Genomic DNA, 18,973 nt, shown 5'->3' with positions numbered 1-18,973 from the left:
AGTGCCAGAAATCTAGCAATTGATTTTTCTTGTTTTAAAATGCTAGACTCTGGCACTTAGTCCACATGGGGCTTAGCTATCCAGAGATCCTTTATCTTAGAAGCCAGCGCTGCTTAAGAGCTTACAGGTTACGTAATCCTTTTCAAGAACATTTTAGCTCAGTTTGCTATCATTGCCTTCGTCCCTGGCCTTACTGGTTATGGAAGACAAGGTGATACAGAAATTATATCAATAATATATTGAAAGTAATTATAGCTAAATGGCTAAGATTAATAATTTACTTCCCTAACACTGTTGCTTAATTTACATTTAACCAAAGGCTAAGTTTGTTGGTAAAGCTATTAGAGAGAGTCTTGGGAGTTTCTCAAGCAACATGGAGTGAGGGAAGGTAATCTCCTGTCTTTGTTTTGGCTTGGAAAATGCCCTTAGGAGAGGGTAAGATTTTTCATGGTTACTTGAATGAAAAAGAGAGGCAGACTAAATGAGTATTGAGTGTGTTTCGGGGATAGCTGTGGCAATATTCATTTGGGGGTAGGAGTGATATTCGTTCAGCAGACTTATATTAAAAATCTTCTCTGAGATAGTTAAAAGAGGTGCATTCTGCATCTTCATACATAGAACTTCACGTACAGACTTGGATGGCATGGAACAAACGGAGATTCTGAGGCCAAGCCCATGTGGCACAGCACTGTTCTGTGAGTCGTGCCCAAGGATGTGTGACTTTATAATAGACTTGATCCATCACAGAGTAGGCAACCTAGTGACCTTAAGGCAGGAAATGATGTGAACTGATCTTTTTTATAATGGTGGTGAAGAGTAAGTGGAAGAAAGTGGGAAAAGACACACAGCAAACTGGGAAGTGTAGGGAAGTTGTGACCAAGGTGTACAGTAATAATAGAGTAGCACCCAAAATGGCTGCTGCACACTGAGCGTACACACTGAAAGACTGTGATAAATTGAAAATGAACCCAGGGTTTCATTTCTGGGTTCATCTTTCATGTCCGGAAGATTTGGGATAGAGTGACATTGTCTAGAATTATGGAAAATTCTGTCAATGAGCAGTTCTGTCTTATCCATGTTTGGTTTCAACCCAGGTGGGGTAGGATTAGCATAAGTGACAAAGCAGTAAGTGGATGTTTAGACTATGTGACCTGTAAAGGCTCCAGCTGTTTTAGGATCAAGTGAATGTATGGTAAATAGAAAAGCCTGGAATGGACCCGTCACCTGCACGTGTGAGGTGCGCATATACATTTAACCTCGGACGCCTGCCCTTTTGCCTCTTCACTGTCATCAGTTGGTCCTCTGACCCTCACTGCCCACACACTCCTGTCTCTGTCCACCTTAGGCCTTCATTTTTTACTTTGTTCCTGTGATGTTTTGCACTCCATGTATTCATTTGGAAGTTCCCGAACAGATTACCTCTCGCCACCCTCTCCTGTCACCCACCCAGCACTTCTGCCCAAACATGGATTTGACCTGTTCTCTGGTCATCAGTTCCCAGGGACTTCCCACCCTCCACTGACCACTGTTGTTCTTGGAGCCAGCTTAGCTTATACCTGCCAGTGTCTGTTTCTTTATTCACAGTAGAGCCAAATATTTTTTTCCTAAGATTATAATGGGCAGTTCCGTTATATAAAACTGGGTGTGGTCTGATTATATCATGAGCTTTAAATATAACTCTTACTTAATGCCTTAACCGTCATATTTCAGTCATCCCTTTGTACCTTGAAATGTTTCAATCTTTGCAAAGCCTAATTGACCCTAACTAATTAATACAGTTCATTTGAAATGACATGAATTTGCATATACTTTACCAGTTTGGTTATGTTTTTATAAATTGATTTAAAAAATTAAGACCCTAGCAAAATGAGCATCCTAGATTATTATAAAGTCAGGAATTATGTCTTTACCACATCTTACCAAAATACTCGAGCTCAGTGGATGCTCGGTAACAAAAATGACAGGAGGAATAAAGAATTTGTTCTTCCTAATTTTACTGCTGTCTTTCCAACTCTTCTCTGTTGTAGGGATGGGAATTATTTTTCTCCTCTTTCGTTTATGCAACACCATGCCCACAGTAGGAACTCATGAAATATTAGTTGAATTGGTACGTCCAGGGCGTGCCAAACTGCTGTGCAGGCAGACCTTGTTTTATTATGCTTTGCTTTATTGAGCTTCACAGATGTTGCATTTTTTGACTAATTGAAGGCAAGACCCCCCACACCAGCAAAAGGAATGTGATTTACTTTATTGTGATACTCGTTTTATTATGGTGGAAACACACCCATAATATCTCTGAGCTATGCCTGTATTTGGCCACTTTGTTACATATATTGACAATCAAGTAATTTTGTTAAAATGGTATATATCTGTAATGTGGCTTTACTTTAGAATAATTTGAAATGTGAAGTTGATAGAACAATTTTTCATTCATTCAGCAAATATTTATTGAATGTCTGCTCTGTTAGGTGTTGGGGATCCACAGAAAGAATAAGCCATGGTTTCTGTCTACTATGAGCACCTCATTTAGGAAATAAACTACTTGTACATAAGTAATCACACTATTAAAGAATGGATAAAGGAGAGATTTAAAGTTCTGTTGCATCACAAAGGAAAAAGAACAACTTAATCTGACTAGGTCAAGAAAGACTCCTTGAGGAAGAGCTTTTTGACCTGTCTCTTTAAGAAAGAGGATGCATTTCCCAGGAGAAGAAACCCAGGGCAGGGCCTGCAGTGCAGAGCGTAAAAAAACAGTAGGTGTTGAGAAGTGTGATCATATTTGAGTGGCTGCAGAACAGCCACAGGAAGCACACGCTGAAGGCAGGGGCTACACAGTGGAGAACGGCCTCCTGTCCCTTCCTGCCAGTGCCTGGCCAAGTTATTCCACTTTCATCCCACTTCAGCAAGAACCCACAGGAAGTTTGTAAGCAGCTGCATGGCCTGATCAGTCCTGTATTTTCAGAAGAATGGAGAAAGAGCTGAAGACAGGGAGAGACCATTCATCTGCCAGGCCTCTTCTAGCCTCCAGGGGAACATGCCCGCAAGGACGTTACATTTTAGTTGAGAGAAAAAATGCATCGTATGTCACATTTTGAAAGCTGGTTTTTTGTTTGTTTTTTAAAGGCAAGGATAGAGAAAAATGAATTGCTGGAAGTGTCCCTGAATAAATGAAAGAGGATGTGATCTAAGGTGTGAGTTAACTTTAAAGGAGCAAGAATGATGCATCCACAGTAATGAGGGGAGGCAGGGAACAACTAGGAGGTCCCAAACTGAGCCTGGCTTGGAGCTCTATCAAAATAGAGAATCTCTTGGGTCTTGTACAGTTGAACACAACTGTAGTGTGAGAAAAGGGATTTCCCCAAATACCGGCAGGTCAAAATGGGTAAAGTGGGCACTTGACACAATAGAGTGTACATGGCTTAGACTGAGGATTTGGGCTTCTTGAGGTTTGAGAGGACTCACAACTTTGTTATGTTTATGAGCTGAATAGCTTGTGGAAAGAGCAGATGAGCCTATACTCCACACTGATTGCTGTCTCCTCCCCAGCGCTGGCCATGGGTCTCTGTGTTGCCATGATCGCCTTTGTCCGCCTGCCCAGCCTCAAGGTCTCCTGCCTGCTTCTCTCAGGGCTTCTAATCTATGATGTCTTCTGGGTAAGTTTGGGTTTCCCTAATGCCACTGCTGTCCTTTGTGTTTAATTGGAATCTGAGTATCCAAAGTCTGGCTGGCCAGAGCGCCTCCCCTCTGAGACCACTTCCTCCAGCCCTGAGCTGTAAGTGTTAAAAGATGAGCACGCAGCTAACTGTCCAAGCCTTTGTTTCTTACGATGTGTTACAGTAGATAGTCTGTATGTGGCTGTTAAGGTGGAAGAGGGAGCAGGCAGACAAGGTTCTTTGCCCGGAAGCAAAGCTTTTCTTTCCGCTCAAAGCATGCAGTCGAAAAAACATGATGTTGCAGTATTCTGAGGCTCTGCTCTTAAGGACAGAGAGGGCTGACGCTGAAATCAGGTTGCTTCCAGCTCCGTCTGTTAAAGGTGACTCTCCCCTCGGCAGGTGTTTTTCTCCGCCTACATCTTCAATAGCAACGTCATGGTGAAGGTGGCCACGCAGCCGGCTGACAATCCCCTTGATGTTCTTTCCCGGAAGCTCCACCTGGGGCCCAATGTTGGGCGTGATGTTCCTCGCCTGTCTCTGCCTGGAAAACTCGTGTTCCCAAGGTAGGCCTGGTGTGTTACACCTCATCGCATGACATTGAACACACTGGGCCTCTGTTTTTTGATTAGTCTGTCTTGTCATCAACATTCTAATCTCAGACTGGAAAAGGCTGTGAGTCAGCATCTCCATCTTACGAATGAGGAAGAGAATATTGACTTGACTTACAAAGATTTATCACTAAGTGATCCAGGTGCTTTTTATTATTGATTGTTATCAAACAATCATGCATTACTATTACCATATTTTAAAATTGGCTGGAAGGAATTAGGAGATTCTGGATCTTTTTACTTATAAGACATTTGTAAAAAGATGTCCTAATGCTAAAATTATACAGTCCCTGATAATGCAGTCTTGGAAAAATTAATGTGCTGCTTTAATCTCCCATGTCTGATAGTAGTCACGTGCTTATTTGAAGTCTCAGTGGTGACTGTGTGACAAATAGTGAATTGCTTGACATTTCTGAAGATAACCGTGCTTAAGCAGATCACTTGCAGTCGCCTAATAGGTGCACTGAGGGGCTGAGTTGAGGACCTCTATTACCAATATGCTTGTGGCTTTTAATCTCTAAACTCATTAAAAAAAATAGTATTGTTCAACCAGTAGAAATTTCCATCTACTGCTCAGATAAGGTCCTTGGCTTCTTAAAAAGCCGACAGACTTTGCACAGGAGGAAGAGAAATGGGATTGTAGAGTGTGGCATCTCTGACATATGACACTACATTTCAGCTCCACTGGCAGTCACTTCTCTATGTTGGGCATTGGAGACATTGTGATGCCCGGACTCCTGTTGTGCTTTGTTCTTCGTTATGACAACTACAAAAAACAAGCCAATGGTGACTCCTGTGGTGCCTCTGGACCCGCCAACATCTCTGGACGCATGCAGAAGGTCTCCTACTTTCACTGCACCCTCATTGGATATTTTGTAGGTAAGCAAGAACCAGAAGCTACATGTGATCCCCTCTTTGGCTGTCCTCCGCCCCCTGGAATTAGACCTTCTAGCTGCAGATACTGGCTGGAAGGAGAGCAAGAACTGGTTGCTGTTATAAACAACCACAGAGAAAAAAAAAAAATAAGGCCATGAGATGATAGATGCTCTCTGTACTGGCAGCCCACTTCCCTGTCCACCACTATGTCTGAAGAACACTGCAGTAAGAGTGGGGTTAGGTCTCAGAGTCAAGAACGCTCACCACATAATGATCATGGGTCAGTCTGTGGGCTTAATTAAATCTTCAACTTGAGTTTAATGAATTCATGTTTATTTCCTGCTTTTAAGACATATTTCTCTTTATTTGTTCTGACTCTCCCTAAGTTAGTTTTTCTCTGGTAAGCTCATTTCTAGGCAGACAGGAAGAGATGGTTGTCATTGGGCTCGGAATAGCGGTAACGTGCCTGTACCTATGATGGCTACAGCAGAGTGAGCCAAAAGGAACACCTCTGTGCCGCCGCCTCAGCACTTTCATATTCATGGGTTCGTTTCAGTCCAGAAACTCTGAGGGACAGGACAAATGGTGTTAGCCGCAGGCTCCAAGAGGTAAAACGCCTAAACCAAGGTTACACAGGTCTTAGAAGTAGCAGAGTTGGAACTTAAACCCAGGTCTTTTGCCTCCAAGTCCGACATCACAGGAGACAGGGAGACCAGGCACACTGAGTGCTGAAGTAAGGGCTCGAACCTGAGCACGAGGTGAATCTTGGGCCAGTCACCGGTCCTTGCAATTCTAGGTTCTTTTAAGCTGTGCTGTTCCATGTTTCTTTAACTTCTCAATCTGGGTATTTCATACCTAAATGTTGGATGAAATATGTCATGTTAGATCTATACAGTTTCAAGACTGCCAATATGCATCCAGGTAACAGAGGTTCTCTCTCCTTATAGGTCTCCTCACTGCTACTGTGGCATCTCGCATTCACCGAGCAGCCCAGCCTGCCCTTCTCTATTTGGTGCCATTTACTTTATTGCCACTCCTCACAATGGCCTATTTAAAGGTGAGAGAAGCAGTTACAAACCTGTGAAAGCAATAACTTGGCTTTGATCCTGGACTTGGCTGTGTATTCTACTTGCTGGAGGTGTTTCTGCTTAAGCTCCTGAGCTCTTAACAGTAGGATTTTATTCTTTTGTTTTACTAACCTGATATTAGCAACCTTTTCCAGATTCTTGCAGCCACTGGCAGAAAATGCTATGTTGAGTTAGATCACTACACCACCTGCTCTTGGAAAGTTAACTGAAATCCCTAGAGCCCAGGTGCAGAGGCTTCTTGCTCTTAAAAGCAGCACCTTGTTGCTACCTAACAGCTCTTTTAATGCTCTGCATTAAAGTTTAGAAATAGGAGCAAGGAGAAACAACATGGCGTCACTACACCCACCTGGCCTCCCCTGCAGGCTAGTGCCATAAGTGCCTGCTCGGCTCCAAGTGGCTGCCTGGCACATAAAGCCTGCACAGAGGTCTTTCCTACATGGGACCACTTACGGTACAAACCACAAGAGACGCTAGGGAGGACTGGAGAGCAGCGGGAGTTCTCTGGAGTCTGAGGGGCCAGTGAATGCCATTGTTTACATCCCCCACCCCACCTTCACGGAGTGGGGCGCGTGTTAGGCCTGCCTGCACAGTCTTGACAGTGTGTTCCCAGACACATTGCTCAAGCCCATTTCTGCCTTAACAAAGGGAACTGCAACGCATTGTTACACACACCTGGCCTCCCCTCCTGGCTCAATAGGCCAGCACCCCCTGCCAAAACCACCGTGCATATAGTCCACACAGGGCCTGCTTCTACATAAAGCCACTTTACTGAGACTAGAAGGATTCATACAAACATAGAAAGCCAAACAAAATGAAAAGAGAAGACTCTCTCTCAAGTGAATAAGAAAAAATACCTGTGGAAATGGAAATAATTTGCCTGATAAAGAATTCAAAGAAACAATCATAAGGATCTTCACCAAACTTGAGAGTAGAATAGAGAACTTTGGGAGGACTTCAATGAAGAGAAAGAACCAAGCAGACCTGAAAAAAACATGTTAGAGGAAATCATCCTGAGATTAACGCAGAGGAAAGACTAGTGGTAATCAATGCGGCAGAAATTTTTTTTTTTAAATGAGGATAATTTAAGGAACCTCTGGGATAACATCAATTGCTTAAATATTTGCATTATAAGGACCCCAGAAGGAGGAGAAAAGAACAGAAACTTTAAAGAAATAGTAGCTAAAAATTTTTCTCAACCTGGGGAAAGAAACAGACATCCAGATCCAGGAAGCACAGAGCCTTCCAAACAAGATGAACCCAAAGAGACCCACACCAAGGTGTAGTCTACTTAAAATGGCAAAAGTTGAGAATCTCAAAGCAAGAGAAAAACGAGTTACGAAGGAAACCCTATGAGGCTATCAGCTGATTTCTCAGCAGCTTTACAGGCCAGCAGCGAGTGGCAGGACTTCTTTAAAGTGCTGAAGAAAAGGAACCTACAACCTAGAATAATTTACTCAGCAAGGTTATCATTCGGAATTGAAAGAGATAGAAAAGTTTCCTGGACAGGCAAAAACTAAGACTTCATCACCATTAAATAAGCTTTACAAGGGATGTTAAAGGGCCTTTAATTAGAAAAGGAAAGGCCACAACCCAAAATAACAAAATATGAGTCAGGAAAACCTCACAGGTAAAGCCAACTATTCAATAAATACAGCAGAGTATCGAACTCAAACTATAATAAGTAGTAGAAGATACACAACACAAACATCTAAAATATGACATCAAGAACATAAAGCATGGAGAGGGGAGTAAAAATATAGTCTTTGTAGAATATATTCAAACTTAAACACCTGTCAGCTTAAAATAGACTGCTAAAGATAAAAAGAGTGACATACATAAACCTCATGGTAACCACAAACCAAAAACCTACAAAAGATACATAGAACACAGAAAAAGGACCCTAAACAAAACACTAAAAACAGACAGCAAGGGAAGAGATGAAGAAAGGAATAGGGGACAACTATAAAAACAACAAAATGGCAATAACTACATACCTATCAATAATTACTTTATATGGATTAAATGGTCCAATAAAAAGAACACAGGGTTACTGAATGGATTTAGAAACATGCTGCTTACAAGAGACTTCAAATCAAAAGACATAGACTGAAAGTGAAGGGATGAAAAAAGATTCCGTGCAAGTAGAAATAAAAAGCTGGAGGAGCAATATTTGTATTAGACAAAATCGACTTTAAAACAAAAAATGTAAAAAAAGACAACATTAAATGATTATAAAGGAGTCAATCCGAGAAGAGGATATAACAATCATAACTATGCACTCAACATAGGAGAACCTAAATATATAAAGTAACGTTTAATGGACATAAAGGGAGAAATCAGAAAACAAGGCTAATATACTCAGTGGTGAAAGGCTTTCTAAGATCAGGACAAGATGCCCACTGTCACTACTTCTATTCAACATGGTATTGGAAGCCCTAACCACGGCAGTCAGACAAAACTAAAGAATTAATAGGCATCCAAATTGGAAAGGAAGAAATAAAATTATTACTTACAAGTGCCTTGATACTATATATAATAAACTCTAAAGACTCCACCAAAAAACTTAGAATAAATGACTTTAGTAAGGTTTGCAGGATAAGAAATCCGTTGCATTTCTATACACCAGTAACATGATCAGAAGAAATTAAGTCCCATTTACATTTGCATCAAAAAGTATAAAATACCTAGGAATAAATTTAACCAAAGAAGTGAAAGACTTGTACTCTGAAAACCATAAAACATTGAAGAAAAAATTGAACAAGATACAAATAAATGCAAGGATATACCATGCTCACAAATTGGAAGGATTAATATTGTTAAAATGTCCTTATTATCTAAATATGCAGATTCAATGCAGTCCCTATCAAAGTGTCAAAGGCATTATTCTCAGAATTAGAATTAATTCTAAAATTTATATGGAATCACAAAAAACCTTGAATAGCTAAAGAAATCTTGATAAAGAATAGAGTGGGCAATATCATGCTCCCTGATATTGAACTATGCACTACAAAGGTACAATAATCAAAACAGGATGGTACTAGCATTAAAATAAAAAAAATTCTGTATATATGTATGTATGTATCAACGGAATACGGAGCTCAGAAATAAATTCCCACTGATATGGTCTGTGAGTCAACAACAAAGGAGGCAGGAATATATAGTGGGACAAAAACAGTCTCTTCAATAAGTGGTATTGGCAAAACTGGACAAATAAATGCAAAAGAAGAAATTGGACCACTTTCTTAAACCAAAAACAAAAATAAACTCAAATATATTAAAGATTTAAATGTTAGACATGAAACCACAAAACTCCTAGAAGAAACAGGCAGTAAATTCTTTGACATCACTCTTAGCAGTATCTTTTTTGATGTATCTCCTCAAGCAAGGGAAACAAACAAAAAAACCAGATATGACTACAAACTAAAGTTTTTGTACAGTGAAGGAAGCCATCAACAAAACGAACAGACAGCCTACTGAATGGGAGAAGATATTCACCAGTGATAACATTTGATAAGGGGTTAATATCCGAAATATATAAAAAACTCATACAACTTAACACCAAATAAACAATCCTTAAAAATTGGGCAGACCTAAATAGACATTTCTTCCAAGAGGTCATAGAGATCGCCAACAGACATATGAAAAGATGTTCAACATCACTAATCAAGGAAATACATATTAAACCACAATATCACCTCAAAGCTATCAGAATGGCTGTCATCAATAAATACCAAGTGCTGGCAAGAATGTGGAAAAATGGGAACCCTCCTACACTGTTGGTGGGAATGTAATTAGTGCAGCCACTGCGGAAAACAGTATGGAGATTCCTCAAAAAATTAAAAATAGAGCTGCCATACGATCTAGCAATTTCACTTCTGTGCATTTATCTGAAGAAAACCAAAACATTAATTTGAAAAGATACATGCACCTCTATCGTCATTGGAGCATTTCTAGAAATAACCAAGATATGAAAGCAACCTAGGTGTCCATCAATAGATGAATAAAGAAGTGGTATACACACACACATGAATATTATTCAGCAAAAAACAAGTCTTGCCATTTGCAACATGGGTGGACCTAGAGGGTATTATGTTAAGTGAAACAAGTCAGAAAGACAAATACCATACAATCTCACTCATATGTGGAATCTAAAGTGAATACACAAATTTTAGAATTAGGATATGATTAAAAACTAGATTTAGAGCATTATCTTATTTACAAGATTTCTGTTATCCCTATTTTACAGATGAACAGACACAGAAGTTAATTTATCTAGATCATCTGACTCATACTTAACTATATACTAGAACTTAATCTAGGATACAGTTGGTAAAAAGCCCTTCCATGCCAAAGGGGCCTATAAGAATTCTTCTAGTGACTTCTTCAAAGAATGGCGGGTTACTTTTCAGTGAACCCTTTGAATATTGATTCTCCACCAAAGCAATCTGAGATCAGGAATCAGAACAGACTTGTAGGTATGTGTGCCTCGTGTTTAAACCTGTAACTTAGTAAAGTTCCTTCTTTCCCAGGGTGACTTACGGCGGATGTGGTCTGAGCCATTCCACTCCAAGTCCAGCAGCTCCCGGTTCCTGGAAGTATGATGGATCACAGAGTGACCAGAATGGCCATCTTAGTCCTTTTCTGTCAACGCGTGGTTTTGTTTCCTCTTAGAGTTGGCCTGGTACTCAGAGATGTACCTGTTTAAGGAACTGATGTGGGACTGGATTTTGCGTTTGCAGGGAGCGAGGTGCTGGAGCCCTGCTTGGTTCCTTCTCTTCCTGACATAGAGGTGGAGCCCTTCCTGACGTGACAGGCCCTCCCAGCACTCCTTCCTCCCCCGTTTTTATGGATCTGCACCGGACTCTTACTGTGGGGGATGGAGATGTGACTGTTTAAAACTGACAACAGCAAGGAGTCGTTCTGTACCTTTCAACACTAAAAGGATGAAAACATGAGCAAACCGAAGGTTCTTCAGCGAACCCACCAGAACTTTGGGACCAGTTTCCTATGGAGGACTCAGTTTCAGAGAACTGAGACAGAAGCTCTTCTGTCGTTATATTCTTCTTTCCTTTTTTTGGATTTATTAAATATTTTCTGTGGTGTGAAGTGACTTATTAAATCCACAGACATTGAGTGACTTCTTACAGCATACACATAAGAACCGTAAGAGTTCATGTCCACCCAGATGTTGTGTTGGCAGTGAACGAGGGCACGGTTTTTATACATACGCGCGCGCACATATATATATGAATAAACAAAAATTAAAATCTGCTAAGATCATGCTGTGTAGCAGACAGGGGCTTGCTGTAATTGTTAGCATGTAGAGCCGTTTACTCTGGCTTTCTTGTATATGGATAAGCTGCTGTCTTTCCCTCCACAACCGAACGTGCAGTTAAAAACCAGTATAGTATTTGTACTGATATACTCATGGACTTTAGGGGACTCCCATTTGGTTTTGATCAGTGTAGCAAATTAGGGATGAAAAGGTAAAACTTTTTGGCCCTTTTTTTGTTTTTACAGGCTTCTCCCTTGCAGGATTTTAGTACTTTCTTCTGAACCGATGCATGTATTATAGCAGCAGATGTCTTTGTGCTTTCTGATCATAGTAATGTACTACTTGTAAATACATATTTCTATTTTCTATTTTTTTGTATTTTTTTTTTTTTTGGCATTTTGTTTCATTGATGTGCTGTATTTTCCATGCCCTCACTCCTTTAAGAAAAAAAAGGAAAAAACAATTGTCCTTGCTGTTGTGATTATAGTCTTGGTTTACCTGTGGTGACAACTGGGTATTGGGAACAAATGTCAGGTGCCCCTCTGAGATACGCCCTACATTCCAGGAATTGCGGAAAGAGCGAGCTGCTCTGGGCCCTTAGGGCCTGACGTGGGCCATGGGCCGTGCTGGAGAGCCAGCCTCTGGCAGTAACGAGTGTGAGTGATCTCCACTGGCCCTGTCCAAGCGGCCTCCACCCGCTAAGAACTTGCCCACTGCTGGGAGGCACAGAAGCCTAGAACTGGCCTGCACACCCGACAGCAGAGGTTGGCAGAGGGCCCGTGCCCTGGCTTCTTTCTCCCATGAGCGGGTGACCCGCCTGTCTTGACCTGTGTGGTCACGTGTGCTGTGGTTGCCACACTCGAAGGCACAGTGTATAGAGCTCTCATGGTGAAGCGGTCAGGATGGTGCGTTCCTCTGTTGTGTCCTCAAATCCTGCTGGGGGCTATTTTGTTTTTTGTTTTGTTGTTTTTTTTAATAAATGACTCCTTTCTAGCCTTTGTCACCTCATCTTCACTTTCTGTTGTTGGTACCAAACAGAGCTCCTACCTGTTCCGCCTGTTCCAGAAGACAGATGGGAAGACTGTCCGTCCCCAGGCAGGGTCCACTGCAGCTCTGGGTCAGTCGTACAGGTGGAAAAGAACTGAAGTCTCTGTCGTCCACGGCACTCAAACGGCCTCCAGATGTGGTGACCCAAGGGGGCTGTGCACTCCCTGCTCCTTTGTCCTTCTCCCTTCTTGGCCCTGGGGATGCCTGCAGCACCGGGTTGGAGGCGGGGGAGTCCTCCAAAATGACTCTGATTACGGGCAAGTGCCAACGACTGTTAGAAATACTATCCTGGCAGTTGGTCATTCCAGTTTTTCTAATGCCAAGTTCCAGACAGAAGGAATGTAATTTTTTGTTAAGCTCACTTCCATGCCGGTTCAGGGAGGTAGAATGCCCACACACAGACCCCTGAATGTAATTTGCATTCCAGTTGCTAGTCTTCAAAGCCCTTAAACTTTTGCAAAGGAACTGCAAATACTCATTTTAAATGAATACTAGAATATCCTGTTCTGGAAGCAGTACCCTTTGGATTGGGGGTGGGGACCGCAGCTAAAGCGCATGCTCTCATTTTCTCCCCCCCATCTCCCCCTCCCCCTGCCTGATATACTGTGTCCTCCTCCTCTTTTCCTGGTTTCTCAGATACTCTGAGTTTGGTTTTTCTAGGAGGTCTTTTGCATTAGGCAAGGCGTGTACAGAGTTCTGGCAGGGACCCCCTTCCTCAATGGTCTGAGGTTCTTCCCCCAAAGAGACTGCATGTCAAAACTCACAGTAACTTCTAACCTGAGCTAATGAGGATATTGACACCAAAGTTTATCCAATGCCTTGCATGTTCCATTAGTGTTATTCTAGCTTTTTCTGGATAAGAGCTATATAGCTTCCTGTGTAGGAACAGTTCAAACTGGAACTGGGAGGATTGGGGCGGGGCCTTTGTAGCCCGCCAGCAGAGGCCTTGGCTAGTTCAGCAGGTAAGTGACGTTAGCCTCAAGAAAAACAAAAGGACCAGTTCTCTGTAAAGGCGGAGGGAAGGAAGGCAGTTCTGTTTTGCCAATAAAGTGTTGAAAACAGAATCTGCCGTGTCTGCATGGCAGCGCTCATTGCCAGCCAGATCTGGTGTTGCATGCAGACACTGGGGTTTTGTGAAGCCTAACATTTACGTCAGAGCCTCGGAATGCAGCACTTCTGTATGTACACGAAGTGCGCCCAGCAGGAATGTCAACTGTGCACTTCTGCACAGAGGCAGGGCGGACGGCGCAAGCTGAGGGAAACCAGTCCCTTCTGCTTCTGCTCTTCCAGTGCGTACTGGCCCGGAAAACCTCTGCCCTTCACTAAGTCACATTTCTTTGGCAGTTCCCAACGGTGAAATCACCAAGAACAAAGGCTTTAACGCAGGTGTCAGCTTTGCCACAAATCTGGGAATGGGACTCGGGCCTCTTCCCTCTTCTGGAAGGGACAAGCAAGGTAAGAGCATTTTAGATCTAGAAAGTATTTCCATGTCTCTGCAATGTATAGACGGCTTTCTATTTGCAAGACACTTCTTGTAAATGGAGCCTCTCCCAGAACAGCACACTTCCCACTTCTTGTGACTACGTCGTCACAACGTGTTTCTACTTCCTTTTCCCATCCATTTGAGGTCGGTCAGGTTGCCGCTTAAGCTGGGTCAGGCCCTGGGTGCTCCAGTGAACAAAACCAACTGTCCTGACCCTGCCCTGGTGACCTAATGAAAGGGTTGCTTTAGCACATGCGACACGGGCCCCCCCCACACACCAGGTTACTCAGCGATGCAAGCACTGACCTCGAGTGCCACCAGAGCTTTCTGTTCACGACCCTGGCCCTTGCTGTAAATAGCAAAGCTAGGAATGCTGTTTCTCAGGCCTGGATGCGCCTAGCAGAAAAGGTTGAGAGCAGGGTCTGGACCATTGGTGGCCCCTGCTCCTGAAGGACAAAGGCCAGCACTTGACCAAATGTGTGATTGACAACTGAAAGAAGCACCGAGCACACTGACCTCAACAGAACACGGTTCGGAAGGAAGTCTTGCTACCTGGAGCCAGCAGTTCGCGGGCGCTTTATAACAGTGATCGCCTCAGAGCTCTTTGACACTCCAGCTATTAAAAATTCATGTGGCAGACTCAGCTTTAGTCTGTGGTTCCTTTTGTTTGAACTTTTCCTAGTCAGTTTCTTAAGTTCCAATAAGTCTGTCCCCTATTGGGTACCATCTGTAAAATTTGCCACGGGTTCTCAGGTGAATGGAGGCCTGAGGGGTCCTGAAATAGAGGCCTCTGAGAGCTGGCTCCAGCTCCCATGGAGTCGGGGATTCTCACTAGATCCACGAAGACAAAGGAATACGAGTCGGTTAGGGGAGAGGAAACAAGACTTAAACTGAGAAACGGGAAATCTGCCAAGCTGTGGGCCCCGGGCTTCTGCCTCGTGAAGAATGCAAGACAGGAAGTGGGTGTCCAGAAGACAAAGAGATGGAGAGAGGGCAGCAAGGTGGCCACTTGCCAGCATTCCAGCCTCGGGTCTCGGTGCCAGTTCCTTTGCCTTGCCTACAGACTTGCTTCAAGCATGTGACTCAGCCCCCTGGATTTTCCGGGGTGCAGCATGTGCGCCTAAGTTATAACCTTCATAGATGAAGCAGAAACCTGATTTCAAAATGAAGGTTAAGGACTTGCTAGTACAGGAAGGCACAGTCCTGGCCTCTAAGGTGACAAAGTATTATCGGAATGAGTCATGTCCTTGCCAGCTTGAAGGTAGCAGACAGTGCTGCCTTCCCCAAGGCTGTCAGCAGGCTGGGCCAGGAGCCCCAGCCTACCCAGCGGCTCTGCAGATAGAGAAACACCTGGGCCCCACTCACCCCACCTTCCTTACCCCTCACTGTCACCTTCCACTGCCCTGGCTCTCTCAACGGTCACTGGTGCACTTGGGGCCTGCACTGATTGTCACCTAGTGGGTCTCCCTACCGCCATCCAGCTCTCACCATGGTCCCTCTGAGCTGTTTATCCAGCAGTCCCACCCCTCTATTCCCCTCCCCCTTGCCGCTGTGGCCCTGGAGCAGGGAGATGGCCTGGGCTAGGGGATGAGAAGAACTGACGGAACGTGCTGCCACGCTGGACGCAGAGGGTGGGACGAAGACACTCCGTGGCTCTTAATGAACAATTAATTGCCAAAACTGAGATAATAGAGGAGAAGAGTTCTTTTTTAGCCAGTAGAGCAGCTAAAACTAAAAAAACTGGGAGTCTTAAACACAGAAATGGTATTTAAAGCCTTGGGGAATGTACAAGATGGTCTCAACAGTGAGAGGTAGGAAAATTGCTCCCATCACGTGTGTGTGAAAGCATCTGTTAGCACTTATCCCTCACATAGCCACATGTGACCTTGGGTTAGTGACAGAGCCCCTCTGAGCCTTAATTTCTTAATCTGAAATGGGGATAAAGGTACCTTATTTTAAAGTATTAAATATTAAGTACTACTAAAATTCTGGCCTATTGAGTTCATGTATTCCATACACTATTTACCAGTCTTCATGGACTTAGAATACAATTAAAATAATCAGATTTAAACAAATACATCTGTATTATTCAAACGACCACAGCTTCTACAACACTTCAGGTCATCACTGAGGAAACTGGTTATCTATCGCTCCATGTTTGAGGGGTGAAGGGAGAGGGCTGGCACTGAATCTCAGTCTAGACTTTCCAAACAAGTGGATTCTGCAGAGACAACTGGCTCTTCACCAGACGCTGAACCCAGCCCAGGGTCTTGACATCTTGCTGTAACACGCTGAAGAACTTAGTACAAAGCGGGGATGATGGTCAAGTGCGTGTAGATGTTTCCCACATCGGTGTGTCCTGGGACATCTGGGCAGTCCGTCTACCGCCTCAGTTCTGCTGAGAAGGCCCCAGCCAGTGCGTGCACCCTGGTCGGGTTTAAGGAGCAGCCTCCCAGAGTCCTTAGCGCCTTCTCTCAGCCTTTCTTAACAGGTCATTTAGGCCAATTAAGGTGGGTTTGCAACCCAGACTGAGCAGAATGCTCACAACAGAAGCCTGAGCCTGCAGGAGGTCCTGAGCTTGCTCTTGCAGTTACTCAACTGGAATAGGTTCCACGAATTAGATCCTTAACATGTTGGTTGCTTAACGCCAAGAGTATCGACTTCTAACACAATTCTGCAAACAAATGATATTTTTTTTCTATACTTCTGATCTTTTCCTCTGCCCTCTTTTACTTTGGTGTACTTCAGAGCTCTGCTGCGTGTTTTGAGTGAAAAGGTCACTGCTACACCGAGAAGCTACCTTATCAGTCATCGGAGGGCCTGTGTTAGTCCTCAGTCTTTAGGTTGTTCTTGAACACAGTTGGATCCAAAGACTGAATGGGCTAAACTCCCAGCCTATTTAAAAATAGAGAGTAGTGTCATTCTAAGCTACTTGGCTCAGGTTGGTCCACAAGACAGGAGAGGGACAGGAGCCAGGCCAAGGGCAAGAGTGGACTTGAACACAGCATTCTGACAGCATTCTGAGGATTCTATATCCCTTGGGCCAAGGTACCACTGATGAAGTAGATTAATAGCTGCTTGAAAGACGCTATCTCGAATGAGCAGAGGAACGGCCTGATCGTAACTGCGGGGGATAGCCCTGACGGTTGTCCTCAGCCTGGCCCTATCCAAACTTACTCTCGACAATGTGGCTGAGGACACAACCCCCAGGCCTAGCAAATCTGAGGAGGACATGAAGGAAGGAGAAGGAATGTAACCGTGATCCAAAGAGAGCTCAGAGGGCTAAGACGGGGTCAAATCCAACACAGGGAAAGGTGATGGTGAGAGCCTCAGCGAGCGAGTGACAGCCAGACATAGGTAACCCCTCACAACAGTCCTTCGAGGGAGGTGCTTCTACCATCACCAATTTCACAGAACTCACCAAGCCCCTGAGATCACCAACTGGTAAGTGGCAGAATAAGCTCAAACACCGGCCTATCAGCTTAAGCGTTATATACCTCCTCCCCAACCCAGAATTACAGGTAGACCTAACCCTTGGAAACACAGATAAGTCATTAGACACTCTGGGATAACTCGCTGGCCAACGAACTCCAGAACATTTAAAATCCAACTGCTGCTCATAGCAAATAAAGATTTGTTGCAATAGCCTCTGCCCTGGTCCTCCCGAATCGGGTGTATATTCTACACTGTGGGTCAAAATGGTGGTCGATCATCCCAGATTTTTAGTAAAACCTCATAGGATATGATATAGGTAAGGCAGATTTTATTATCCATTTGTAGACTAGAAAGCAACGTTTCAAGGTCAGCCAATTTGGCCCAAGCCTCCTGCCTCCAGAGCCTGAGCTCATTGCCCAGGTTATCAGAAGGTAATCACACTCAGGTTTTGTAGATAGGACTTGTCTGGCTTACACAAAAGTTAGGGAGTTTCTGTAACAGGGAAGGACCGTGTGAACAATGTTCTGTTGGAAGTGGGGGTCGCCACCCCTATTAGGAGACAGAGAAGGGCTGGAGTTTGGCTGCTTGAGCCTTGTGCTGACTCAGCTGCCCAGAGAGCCAGGCAGAGACCTTTGTCCCAGTAAGGCTATAGCAATGAGGCCTACCACTCACTAAAAGAGTACTGCCTCACACAAATCAGGAGTCCCTAGGAGAGAGGGACCAGGATGCATGCCTCCCAGCAAGCCAGGACCAAACAAATGGAATCTCTTCGAGGTACTCGAAACAACCAGATTTCAGTGCTAAAATTATGAATCCCCCACCGCTGTCATTAAAACAGTAAACCATGAAAACAACTGTCAACTGCTGTTCTGATCTCCAGTAATGGTGGGCTGTAAATCGAACCAACCTTCCTGCTAAAAATAACTTAAAAATATAGATATCTTTTGAAAAGCAATGGAGAGGGTTCTTCTGCTAATGGTAGAGGCACTTCTATTCACCAATCCTCCCACAAATGACAACTATAAATTCTCAACAAAATACAGAAAACAACAATGTTAAGGCAGTGAAGAGCAACCAAACAGGAGAAAACTGAAAGGGAGTTGACAGTTGGAAGGGAATGGCACTGAGTGAATTCTCAATTTTATGTCTTTTTGCCCGAAAACAGGCCCCATTTGGCACCATGTAAAGTACTTAAAACTGACAGAAACCTGCAATCTTACTGGCTTCAATAACCAAAGGAAAGAGTTCAGAAGGAACCCAGCACCTCAAAAGTGAGAGAATAAACCCCAGGAAGGGGGAGGGAGCTCCACCTTCTGTGTATAAGCTCTGCCCAAATCTGTGACCCTTAAAGACACACTACAGGGCAGACTTCAGCTAGAGGAACCAAAGAGAATTTCAGCACTGCCCACCACAGGGCAATTGATGCTTTAAGTCTGAGTTCAGCCAAATGAACTGCTTGCTTAAAAAAATTCCTCAGAATTTTTACAATGTATTATTCACAATATCCA

General features: G+C 43.6%; 1 protein-coding gene across 3 annotated transcripts in view; it reads left to right on the top strand.

The window, feature by feature from the left end:
* The window catches only part of SPPL3 (signal peptide peptidase like 3), a 101,074-nt gene extending 88,571 nt beyond the window's left edge, over positions 1–12,503 (top strand). Inside the window, exons 7-11 of one of the 3 annotated variants that reach the window (XM_039868341.1) lie at positions 3,547–3,653; positions 4,053–4,216; positions 4,941–5,140; positions 6,085–6,194; positions 10,755–12,503. In XM_039868341.1, the coding sequence (XP_039724275.1) occupies positions 3,547–3,653; positions 4,053–4,216; positions 4,941–5,140; positions 6,085–6,194; positions 10,755–10,826 (653 nt within the window). In that variant the 3' untranslated portion in view covers positions 10,827–12,503. The remainder of the gene's footprint in view (positions 1–3,546; positions 3,654–4,052; positions 4,217–4,940; positions 5,141–6,084; positions 6,195–10,754) is intronic. The other 2 variants (XM_039868343.1, XM_039868342.1) reach the window with 2 other exon arrangements.
* Positions 12,504–18,973: the final 6,470 nt, after the last annotated feature.

This window comes from Pteropus medius, unplaced genomic scaffold (genome assembly GCF_902729225.1).
Source record: "Pteropus medius unplaced genomic scaffold, Ma_sr-lr_union100, whole genome shotgun sequence".
Classification (NCBI taxonomy): domain Eukaryota; kingdom Metazoa; phylum Chordata; class Mammalia; order Chiroptera; family Pteropodidae; genus Pteropus; species Pteropus medius.
This window is presented reverse-complemented; position numbering and strand designations above follow the sequence as displayed.